The sequence below is a fragment of the Sturnira hondurensis genome, unplaced genomic scaffold (genome assembly GCF_014824575.4).
Source record: "Sturnira hondurensis isolate 20B ecotype Veracruz unplaced genomic scaffold, ASM1482457v3 Scaffold0020119, whole genome shotgun sequence".
In the NCBI taxonomy this organism is placed as follows: domain Eukaryota; kingdom Metazoa; phylum Chordata; class Mammalia; order Chiroptera; family Phyllostomidae; genus Sturnira; species Sturnira hondurensis.
Genome location: NW_028092750.1, coordinates 1,628,246 through 1,639,926, shown reverse-complemented (window position 1 = coordinate 1,639,926; position 11,681 = coordinate 1,628,246). Strand labels below are relative to the sequence as shown.

At 57.0% G+C, this 11,681-nt stretch overlaps 1 protein-coding gene across 1 annotated transcript in view; it reads right to left on the bottom strand.

Annotated features, from left to right (window-relative positions):
* Positions 1-5,400: 5,400 nt before the first annotated feature.
* PEBP4 (phosphatidylethanolamine binding protein 4) overlaps positions 5,401-11,681 on the bottom strand; it is a 243,977-nt gene continuing 237,696 nt past the window's right edge. Inside the window, exon 8 of the mRNA XM_037028663.1 lies at positions 5,401-5,660. Coding sequence (XP_036884558.1) covers positions 5,401-5,660 — 260 coding nt within the window. The remainder of the gene's footprint in view (positions 5,661-11,681) is intronic.

Genomic DNA, 11,681 nt, shown 5'->3' with positions numbered 1-11,681 from the left:
GGCTGGATTGCCTCCACCTCCTACTCACTTAGCCTGTCTTCCCACTGCCCTCTCCTGAAGCCCTACTCCCACAGGCCTCCCTCTCACAGGACTCTTGGCGGTCCCTGTGTCTGTGCGTCCACACCCTCTGCCGTGACACAGGAAGAGCCTCTGGAAGGCTAGCACTTCCAGGTGTCTCTTGTAGTCCCTTCAGTTCCTGTGGTGCGGCTGAGTCCCCGCCCGTACAGAGGAGTGGCTGACTGCCTGCTGGTGTGACAGCCACACCACGTGTGTACAGGAGCCGCTGCTTCAGGACGACTTGCCTGTGTGTGCATATCCAGGTGTTCCTCTGTGTGTGGGGATGTGTGTGAGTGTCTGTGTGAGTGTGGGGAGAGTGTGTGCACTCCTTTAGGGCACTTGCCCTGCTTGCCCTTCTGCCCAGGCCCTAAGGGAGGCCCACCTTGCCCGCTGTCCTCTTCCTCCGTGAGAATGAACATGAAAGTTGGAACTCAGGGCCCTGATGCGCTCACCGTTCTGACAGGCTCAGCCTCTTTCCTTCGAACCCTCTGCTCCCTGCCCAGCTGACTTATGGCAGTGCCAGTAGGCAGTGGGGCAGGCTCCCGTTCATAAGGAACAAACGGGTTGCTTCTGTGCCCTACCCGGGGCCCTGGGCCCATGTCTGCCCTCTGTCCCTGAGTGCAGACCCAGGGCCTGTGTGCAGCTCTGCCACCCTCCCTCCCCCAGGGCTCTGGAATGGGTGTGCTTGGGCTGGCATTTGGGGAGGATGAGCTCTGCCACTGGCTGCTGCTTCTGGGAGGGATCCCCCTGAAATCCCAGGGTCCCCAGGACCCAGATCGGCAACTCCCCCTCTTTCCTCTGGGCCGCCTGTTGGGTTCTCTGGCTCCTACAGTCAAAGCCACTTGGCTCTTTTTCATTCTTAATGCCAAGAATGCTCTTTCTACCCTGTTCTAGTGGCTTCCACTCACCTCCCAGCCAAGGAGATGGTGGTAGTGGCTTTCTCTTTCTACCATTGCACTGAATAGCCATGCAGAATTGCAGACCACCAGCTAGAATGGAGCCTCAGAGAACACTGGCCCAAAGTGTCTTATGGGTGAGTAAACTGGCCCAGACCCGGGTGGCCAACTTGCGGGGCCTGCATGGCAGTGGGTGACAGCACGGGGGCTGCCAATCAACCAGGCCGCGACGCCCGCTGTCTAGGTGGCTCTCTGGCTGCATCAGACCGCACAGCCTGGCTGGCTAGGTGTCCTTCTTTTCTGTTTCCTTCTCTTTCTGATGCTTTCTCCTCCTTTCTTTTTATATTAAAATATCTCCCTCTCCCTTTGAAATGCTCTTTCTGTGGGAAGCAGGACAGCTTGCATATGGCGGCACCAAGGTGGCGCTCCGAGTCAAGGCCTCTGTCCTGGCACTTTCCCATGGTCCTTTGGAAAGGCTCTCCTTCCCGGCCCCTCGTGCCCCAGAATACTCAGCGACGCTGTCCTCCCTCCTCCCTGAACCAGGCTCTTCAGCTCCTGTTTCTCAGATCAGATGGGAACCCTGAAGGAACTGGATCCTCTCCCGAGTCTTGGTTTCCCCGTCTCTGAATCTGTGGGCAGAGGTCCCTTAGAAGAAGAAATGCGTATGGGCACTTGTGTGTGTAAGTGTGCGCGCACCTCATGTGTCTCCCATCAGCCCCTGGGGCTAAATGTGAAAGGTAATTAGCACCAGGATGAAAGGTGCTATAGGATAATTACAGGGAACATCAGGACTGCTGGGAGGGTGGGGCAGGAGGCCCCTGGACCTCTGGGGGGTGGGCAGCCCCTAGCCCCACTCCTGCACTGAGATCAGTCACCTGGAGAGAGCAGGGGTGGGGGAGGGGGCATTCTGAGTGAAGGGTCTTTGTCTTTACAGGGAAGTGCTTGTTAGTTGCTAAGGAACTGGGTTGTCTCTCCTGATCCAAGCCACCCAATGTTTGCTGAGCTTGGGAGGGGGATGCTAGGCTGGGGCCTGGTCCTTTGATGGGTCCCTTGAGAAGGACTCTCATTTGGGGAAGGTGACTCTTTCCTGTTACTGAGCTGGGGATCAGTACAGATCGGGTGGAGGCAGGAAAAGAGAGGAAAACCTGCATCCACTGAGCAGCCCGTGGCCCGGCGTTGCGCCTGGCCGTCTTCCACGCTATCTCATTTAAGCATTGCAGTGCAGCTTTAAGAAAGGCACTTACTTCCATTTAATTGCTTTTTTTTTTTTTACCCCTGTTGCAGAGGAAACACAGGTACGGAACAAGGAAGTTGCCCGAAATTACAGGGTTATCAAGTGGTAGGATTCTATGTGAATTTAGGTGTGCTAGGGAAGAACAGTTGTGGTTTTAAAATTACACTACCTATTGCATTTACCAGGGTTTCTTCCTATGTCAAGGCTGCTCAGCCCTGATACCTGGACTGTCCACTGCCACCGTCACCGCCACCAACACCACCACCATCATCATCGTCACCATCATCAGGGAGCCTTCCCATAAGGCTCCCTCTCCTTCTCCACTCCCTTCCCTCTCTCGGAGCAGTTAACAGACAGGAGGGAGGTGGGGCTCAGTGGGTTGAGGAGGCTAAACTGTTGGGGTAATTGCCTTGGGCAGGTGGGGTGGGGGATGGTAATGACCTTGAGCTGGGTCAGGCCATTGCTGGAAGGGTCCAGGAGCTGGCCCTTCCCACAAGTCACACTTGACTGAGAGTAGCTGAAGCTGAGGGAAGGGAAGACTCTTGGGAGAGACAGTCGTTTCAATTCTCCTGGAACTCCCAGCCTTCGCTCTTGGGCCACCTGGCTTCTGAATAAACGGAACGCCTGCCTTTGTTTTACGTAGCCCAGAGATCAAAATTAGAGTGCTCGTGGCCTTTGAGCACTGAGTGAGAAGGCTTGAGGTAACCCCAGATTTCATCATTACCAGTCACAAAGCAAGGAGTAGGTTCCTTGACTTACTAGAATGTCAGTCTCCTCCTCTATAAAAGGAGGACAACACCACCGACATTATTAGATTGTTGTGACAGTTGAATGAGAGAACATGTATGAAGGGCGCGTGGGCTGTGAGGCTGTGCAGGAATGCACCAAACGAGGGGCCACATGTGAAGCGTCTGGTACAGTCCCCGGGATGCGGAAGGTGCTCACCAAATGGTGTCTGATGGTGATAAAAGTACCAGTCCTCCTGATCCCTGCAGAGGGGACGCCGATGCTCTCCATGCTCTCGTATGCCACGTCCCTCTTAGCTGCTTTGGGAGCGATCTCAGCTATCTACGCGCTCATTTTGTTTCTTCTGGGAGGAGGCCGTGTAAAGAGACCGGGCCCCCACATGTTGCACAGGCAGAGAGCTGAGAGTCAAGGGTGGGTTTCCCCGAGATCTCTCTCGGCCTCCAGGTTTTGTCTCCCTGCCACTGGGACCTCCTGCTCTGCGGCTTCCAGGGACTGTCTGGCAGGGCTGTCTGTGGCCTCGAGCCTGGGCCAGCTTTGTTCTTTTTTCACATTTTGGGGCTAGGAGGGTGGGGGTCTCTCCTGGAACTGAACGAAGAGCCCAAAAACACCAGGGGGAAAGAAAGGGGAGGGAGGGGGGAAGGAAGGAAAGCAAGCCGATAATTTCCTCGAAGGATAAACATCCGATTTTTTTCCTCACCCAAAATAAACATGCTAGCCACAAGGAATTAAAAGCAGAAGAGGGGAGGATGCGCCTCCATCTGGGGCTGCTCTAGGAAGCTGACCTGCCATTTAGCCCGGGCTCGGGCCCCAGCCGGAGCTGCCAATTACACTCCGGGCCTGTGGGGTGGGGGATGAGGGGAGTGTGAGGTTCACAGACACCCACAAAGTCCCTTCTGAGGGATGGCTTTCCATGACACGGCAAATGGACATTTCCTTTTGTTTCTTCTTTTAGCTCTGCTGGCAAGCTTGTCTGGTGGGGTAGAAGGGAGTAGGAGTTCCTATTGCCTTGGGTGGCGTCAAAGGATCTTCTCCAGAACGAGAACTTGGTGTCCTAGGCTTCGGAAGCTGGATTTATCCATGCTGGGGGAAGCATGGTCCACTGCCCTCCCCGTTCACACGTGTGGTCTCCCTGCTCATTGTACTCTTCAGAGTCCATCACGAACATCTTCCAAGTGCCTGACAGTATGCTCGGCTGGGCTGAGGGGGTGGCCAGGGTCCCTCTGCTTTCTAGTTAATGTGGGTCCTGGCTCTAAGAGGGTAATAATGCGGTGCCCAGCTGCAGCCTGCCCCTTTCTTCTAGGGATTTCGAGGCACTCTGCACACACAAGTCACCAGCATTGTTGTGCTCTGGCCAAAGAAGGGGGGTGGTCATTAAGTCTTGGAGGGAAACTGAGCAGAGATTGGAGGTGCTGACAGGACTGGAGTTGGGGTGGGCAGTTGCGATACTTCAGGCTGTGAAAGAGACTGTAGTTAAGAGATGCCTCCAAGGTATCCTTGGAGGGGAAGCCAGGAGACACTCAGAGGACATCCAAGGAGGGAGACACCAACATTCCTTTTCCTGCAGAAACGAAGGAGTTCTTTACAGCTTTCTACAAGCACAAATCAGGTTAGCTCCCTCTCTCCCTCCAGTCCACATATCATTTTGCATGATTTCCCATTGCTTTTGGGGTACCGTCCAAAATTTGAGCATGCAAGGCCTGGCATGTTCTAGTCTTTGCTCACATGTCCAGGTAGCCATACCACTGGCCTTTCGTTTCCTGGAAGATGCCACCCTCAGCCCTGGTAGCCATGGAGCTCGGAGGTGTTCCTTCTATTTGGCACGCTCTCTACCCCATGGCTAGTCGTAATTAACCTCTACCTGCTTTTCAGCCCCGAAGTTAAACATCGCTTCCTCCGAGAGGCCTTGCCTGATCCCCCTCCTCAATCACAGCCAGTCCTGGCACCCTCAGAGCACTTGTCACAGACGCTGTAATTTGCTTGTGGTCATCCGACGAGTCTTCCCGCTCCCCTCCTGGGTTCATGAAGCAAGCCTCCGGTTTTGTCTGCCCTGTGCATACATGGACCCCCATACTTTGTAGTAGGTGCCTACAATAGTTGAATTGTGTTGAATGTCGGAGCTGGAAAGGACCATGGTGATAAACCAGCTGCCCCTACCTCTTCTTCCCACCTCAATGTTATGTCTGAGGAAGCAGAATGAAGATGGAGGGTGACTGGCTCAAAGTCACACAGTGCACCTCAGTGACAGTCCAGGGCTGGGGGTCTCCACCTTCTCCCTGTCCATTTAGACCCCTGCTCCCAACACAGCCCTCTGCACTTGTATTCACAGGCCCCATCCTGGACATCAGTGGAGTTCCTCCCCCTGGTGTTTGAAGGAGGGCAGGCTAGGAAATGAACTATCCAACCACTGAGACCTGGGTGATTTTTTTAATTGGGGAGAGAAGGGGTTCCACACCCAGAGGTGGTTTCTCACCCAGACAATAGGTGGTGGGCAATGTGGATGCACACTGGCAAGGCGAGGCCTGAGGCCTGTTTGGGTTTGTATTTGGGCTCACTGCTCCCTCTTCCGGGGGGAATCTGGCCACCTCCTCCTCCTCCTCCTCCTCCTCCTCCTCCTCCGGGAGCCCGGACAGGTGGTGGGTCCCTGTAATTTTGGGTCATGAACTGGGTGGCTGCTGCAGGTTCGTTCAGGTTGAAGCGTGTCAGAAATTCGTCCAGTTGCCAAGTGCCTAGAAGGACAAACAAACCACAGGGGGGCTGTGAGAGAGAACCATGGACTGCAGAGCTGGCAGGGTGAGAGGGAGGCCAGCTCTGGGGGAGTGGAGACAGCAGAGAACTGGCCATTGGGCTGAGAACCTGGGGGTGCCTCTGGCTCCTAGCTGCAGGGACTCCCCTGAGTGTTAGCAGAGAGCCTGTGAAGGGACTGTTCCCCAGAAGACAACGGGGATTAGGGGTCTGGACTGAGTCAAGAGCAGCTTTTGGTCTGAATCCCCAGTGCCCTTGATTTTGCATAGTTCTGCCTCCTCAGGTGCATGCAGAAGGGAAATGCCTGGTCAGGCGGTCTGCGCATTTCCTCCACCCGCCCCTCTTTTCCTGCAGGCTCTCTTGACCCCATGACTGAGGCTTTCATGCTTCTGCTCTTCACACCTGGTCACCCTGGCCACTGGGGCTGAGATGGCAGATGTGTCTGGACCATTCATTCATCTGGCCTCCTCTCCTGAACCCCAAACACCGCCTCAGAGCTGGGAGAGGAGCCCTGGCTGTGGTAAGCAGCCAAGGAGAAGGGGGTATGGCCAGGGCCCCTTCTCCCTGCTCCGGTGCACCTGGATCCTGGAGGGGAGCTGAGTGTGGGCAAGACCTCTCCCGGCTGGGGCCTGGAGAAGCCCAGTCAGTGCCCAGGTCAGAGGGCCCTCCTCGAGGGGAGAAAACATAGGGGCATCGGGGGAGGGCCATCCTCTAGGCAAGTATGAACAGGCCTCTTAGCAGAGCAGGGCGGGCACAGCCCAGGGCCCTGGGGAGGGGCCAAGAGAAGTGGTCAGAAGCATATTCCCACACTCTTGTTTCCCAAACCTTGGGGCCTCAGGCACCCTTGGCCGATGGTTGCCAGAGAAAATAGAGGATACCCAGTTCAATCAGAATTCCAGGTCAACAGCAAATGATTTGTTAGTGCATGTTTCATGGAGTATTGCATGGAGCATACTTACAGTAATGAATTCTTTCTTGTTCATCTGAAATTCCAATTGAACTGGGTATCCTGTATTTTCTTTCCTCGTTTTTAAAAAAAATCTAGTCACTTTTCCTGGGTGAAGGAAATGCTCAGGGAAGACCTTGTCCAGAGCAGAGCTGGGCAGTGGCCAGTCCAGCCTGGAGCCTCGGAGGACAGAGGCACAGGGAGAGAACAGGGTGAGCAGCCGGCACCCTCGAGGCCCTCCCCCAGTCCCCCGCTGACCCGCCCCTGGTTCTCTGTCTGCACTCACAACCCCTTAGGGTCCTGCACTCCATCTCCCACCCCTCTTCACAGGGGCTGTCTGCATTTCAAAGATATTCCCCAGGGGAGGACAATTTTTAATCCAAAGAAACAAAATAATAACAGTAATAGTGCAAAAATAGTGATAGCAGTAAAACATGGATATAGTGCTTTCTGTGTGCCAGGCACAGTTCTGGGAACTTCACTCGCATTCATCCAGTTCATCCTCATGAGGAGAAGGGAGAAGGGCCTCTTCAGGTTCCATCATCTCCTGTCGGGCTCAGTGGCTGTGCGCTCAGATTGGGCTGGAAAGCAGCAGTTTCAGGAGTCCTCTTGGGGCCACTGTGGCCAGGCCCTGGAGAGAGCCTCAGCTGTCAGCTGTCTGCTGCTGGGCCAGGAGGTGTGGCGCTGGCGCTGTGGGGGCTTCCACTAGGAGGCCTGGCCTGTGCATTAACACTCGGGGAGCCTGGTTGGCTGGGAAAATATTGTGGTTTCACAGCCCTGGGAGAGCATGTACATGTGTGAGCACGTGTTTGTGTGCATGCCCATGTGTAAGTAAGTGCATGTGCAGGCCAGGGAGGGGCTCTGGGTGAATTGGTGTGCGGTGGGCGTGGGGACAAGGGGGCCTTCCCCACCGAGTAGGGCAGGAAGGAACCTGGGTGGCAAGGAGGGAATTGAAACTCATCACGAGATCAGGGCAAGTGGCGGAAAGAAATCCCCTGCACCCCGAGGGAGACCTTGCTCCCTCTGCAGTGGTACACCCTCCCTCAGCTCGGATGGCGTCTCTGATGGGGCCTGGAGGTCCCTGGCGCCTTCACAGCTCCTTCCCTGTCCCATTTCCGTCAGCCCTGTGGTTCTTGGGCTTCTTGGGCAGCTCCTCAGAGCAGCCCTTCTGTCCCTCAGGAGAGCGGGGACAGTGCCACCGGCCGCTAGCCTCCTGCTGCCTCCTCCCTTGGCTTGGCTGTGACTCCTTACACCCCCGTTTCCTGCCACAAAGAGCAAGAGGAACTGACCCTGTGAGTTCTAGAAGGAATGAGGGTGAGTCAGACCCTCAGGGGGTGTGAGGAGATACGGGGAGCTTGGAGGCTGTGGCTTCCGTGGTCACTGTGGAGAGGAAAGCCCCATGCTGTATGGCGCGGCAGGTCCCCTGAAGAGCTCCAGGCTGCTGCCTGCGCCCTGGCCCCTCCCCCTGGCCCCTGGGCCCACCCAGGATGGGTTCTTCCAGGGACAGGGCAGGGTGGTGCCTGCATTTCAAAGGCCTCCGGCTGGAGGGAGAAATGAGTGGGCTGTCTGATGTCTGTCTCCTGAGCCACCCAGTGACTGGATATTGAGGTCTGGTCTCCTGAGGGCAGGGCTGCCACATATGATGAGCAGGTGGATCCTTACCCAAACCTAGAGGGTACCATTCCCATCCTGCAAAATCAGACTCAGGCATGCTCTCACCTACTGGTTGGTGCTGATGGGGAAGGTGTTAGCCATCAGAGATCAGATGTTAGAGAGGTTACAGAAGTGGGCCAAGGGGGGCCTTGGGGAACCTTATCTAAATCCACCAGGGGTTCCTGGGCCGCCACTGTGTGCCTGGTCTCTACCAGACACTGGGGGTGAAGGGGGCGAATGGCCCTTGTCTGTAATAACCAGGAGAGTGGCCCCAAGCTTTTGGAAGCTCATTTGAGTTGGAGTTCTGGGGACTACAAAGGCTGGGGTGTTTGTGAACAGCCCCAAGGCAGGTCTGGACACTCACCGTCTCCACCCCCAGCTCCCCAGACCTGCTGTGCTCACCACTGTTTGGGAGTGGTTCACCCCAGGGTGGACAGCCCCACTGAACCCGTTAGGGTCAACCAGGCACCCACAAGACAGAGAAAGTGATGCTACACCTCACCAGGTAGCCCCTCCCTTGTGGGGCTCGGGAGAACGGGGTAGACAGCTCCTCCACTCGACCGTGGAGACTCTAAGCTGAAGAGGATTCAGACCCTGGGGTCCAGGCTCCAGAGCACTGACCGCCTCGTCCTGGGGTCTGCTAAGCATGGGGGAGCAAGGCTGACTCACCCAGGCCCCACCCTGGCCCTCAACGAGTTCATAAGACAATTAACACTGGACTAATAAGCTAGGCCTTCAAAGGGTGGCCTTGGCCGGCAGCACAACATGTCCCTCATCTCCCACAGATGAGGTCCCACCCCCAGCCGCACCCCAGAGTCTCTCTAGCAGACCCACTCTTAAGACTTCCTGACCGCATAGGAAAAGCATTTCCTGTGTGTCCTCACTTACTCTAGCCAAGGGACATGCCCCACCTGACCTGTCATTCGGTCTTTAATAGGCCCCGAAGTATCTCCCTCTCAGCCTGAGCAGCGGGGGGTTGGGAAGCCCTCGCTGGGAGGTGGGGTCTCATTCAGGTGGGCTCTGGAACAGCGGATGGGGTACTGAGCCTTGGGGCCACCTCCTCTGAGCCACCGTTTTCTCTGCTGGGACCTGGGGTGCGTGGCTCGAAGCTGCCCTGTCACCCCAGGCAGGTGAGCTGTGTCTAATCAAGGGGGCCACCCTCTTCTCTGGCCTGCCCCTTTTCGCCCCCTAGCCAGAGGCACCGTTGCTTCTCGTCAGGGGACAGTGGCCCTGAAGACACAACAAGAATGGGATGCTAGCTTGAAAGCCACCCCTCTGAGTGCCGGGCTTGGACGGCAATTTGTCTGGCTCTTCGCGGGGCTGGCACAGTGATAGAAGCGCTGATGCCTTTCTTCTGAGATTAATGATGTCCTGGGGGTGGTGGGCGGGAAGCCCCAGTCCTTTATTTTTTTGTGCTGTTAAATGACATCCAGAGACCTCCATGCAGGAGCTGAAAAGCACATGTTCCATTGAATCCAATTCCTCCTGGAGCATATTTGCTGAGAGGCTGATCCTGTCAGCTTGAGAGGCTGGGGCAGAGGGGGCCACTCTGACTTCAGAGGGAGTGAGAGGCTGGGGATGCTGGGAGAGCCCCGAGGTGGGGAGGGGGAAACCGGCTCCTCTGGAGAAGAGGACCCAGGAGATCCGGAAAGTGCAAGACTCTTAGCGGCCCAGTCAGTGGATCGCCCCTCTCTCTCGTCCTGTGCCTGGGGTGGGGGTGGGGAAGGGAGTGGGAGGAGTGGAGACATGACGCTGTGCGTCCATCTCCCGGTTGTCACTCCAGTGTCTGCTGGTGGTGTTGGCTGGCTGGTGATCATCTGTGGTTTCCCGAGGATGTGCCCAGTGTCGCTCTGGACGGTTGATGCTGGGCTTGACGAGGGCCTGCTGTTCCAAGAGGGCTGTGGGGCCTGCGAGGGAGCCGGCGGTTTCCAGCCGGGGAGCCTCCCCGAGAGTTGCCCAGGGTGGCCCCACCTGAGTGGCTGCCAGGTCCCCAGTCCTACCAGCTCTGCCGGGTGGGCGGGTCCCTTGGGAGGCAGGAGAGGGCTGCCTGGCACGAGCCCACACAGTGACTCAGGGGCCGGGCCTGGGGGGTTCTGGGGCCTGGCCAGGGGAACCACCGTGGGAGGTCATGGTGGGGAGTAGGGGCTGTTTGGCAGTGGGCTGCGGGTGTCTGCATCTGTCTGCGTGTGTGTGTGTGGGGGGGAAGGGGGTTGGTCTCCAGGCAGGGCTCCCTTCCCTCCATTTCCATCTACACTGTCTGCTTGCCCCTCGCTGCCACCGGGCCTGGTGCATCTCCTCCCAGCATCTGTCCTTCCACACCAACGCCTCCGCCTGTTGACTCCGCTCAGAGCTCTGCTGTCTTCATGCCATTGGCCTGTGCTTTCAGACATTTCCACATAGCTTCCCTTGTCTGAATCACACGTGGTGCCCCACAGGCCTTCAGTGCCACCAGCGAGACAAACCCCAGTGGAAGGCAGGTGTCTGCCTGCCCCTTCTCTCTGGCCCCTGCGGCTGGGTGGCTCCCCGAGAGCAGCTCAGTTCAGTTCACTGAGGTGCTGGAGGAGTGGAGGTTATGGCTGCCTCGCCCAGAACCCCAGACAGACCCCTCTCTGCTGCTTGCATCCCGCTTTGCCAGGAGCAGTCTCTGCAGGCCCCCGAGGCTGTCCTGTGAAGTGGTGACCGGAGTCCGGCATGGCCCATTAGTTCCCCTGGTGCGGCTGCACTGTCCTGGGCTCCTGGCCTTGTAGAGGCTTCTGGAGCAAGTGGTGGCACATCGTCTTGCAGGACAGAGAAGGGATTTCCCTGCCAGAGGAGCATGAGGCCAGCTCGTGACACCTCTGGGCAAGGTGGCTGAGGCATGGCATGGGGCAGAACACAGCTCCATGCAGCGCTCAGCCATGGGGAAGGGGCATGCAGTGCACTGCCGTGGGCAGGCGTTGCTGCTGGCCGAGGATGCCGGGGGCAGTACGATGGTCTTGCTCCCTCTCTGTCCCCACGCCAGGGCTCAGAAGTCTGGTGGTCTGGGTGGGAGGAGAGGGCATGTGGGCGGGCTGGTGACAGGTACAAAGTACTTTGCTCCAAAAGGCAGAAGAAAACTAATTTGCTATTAACCGAGGACCCTTGATCAACCAAGCCACTCACTGTTCTGAGCTTTGCATCCTCACTCACCCTGGGGGATGATGGCCGCTGTCCCACCCACCCCACACTGCCAGGAGGTGGGGTGAGGGAAGGCCAGGAAGGCACAGGGCAGGCTGGTGGACAGGCTGGGCATGTAAGTGGCCCTGCCCGTCCGGCGTAGGGACAGGGAGGGTGTGGATGCCGAAATCGCCCTTTGTGGCCATGGTGCTCACAGAGGTGGCTGTCTTTTCAGGTGTTAAAGGAAGTTGACGGCAACGTGTTTGTGAAT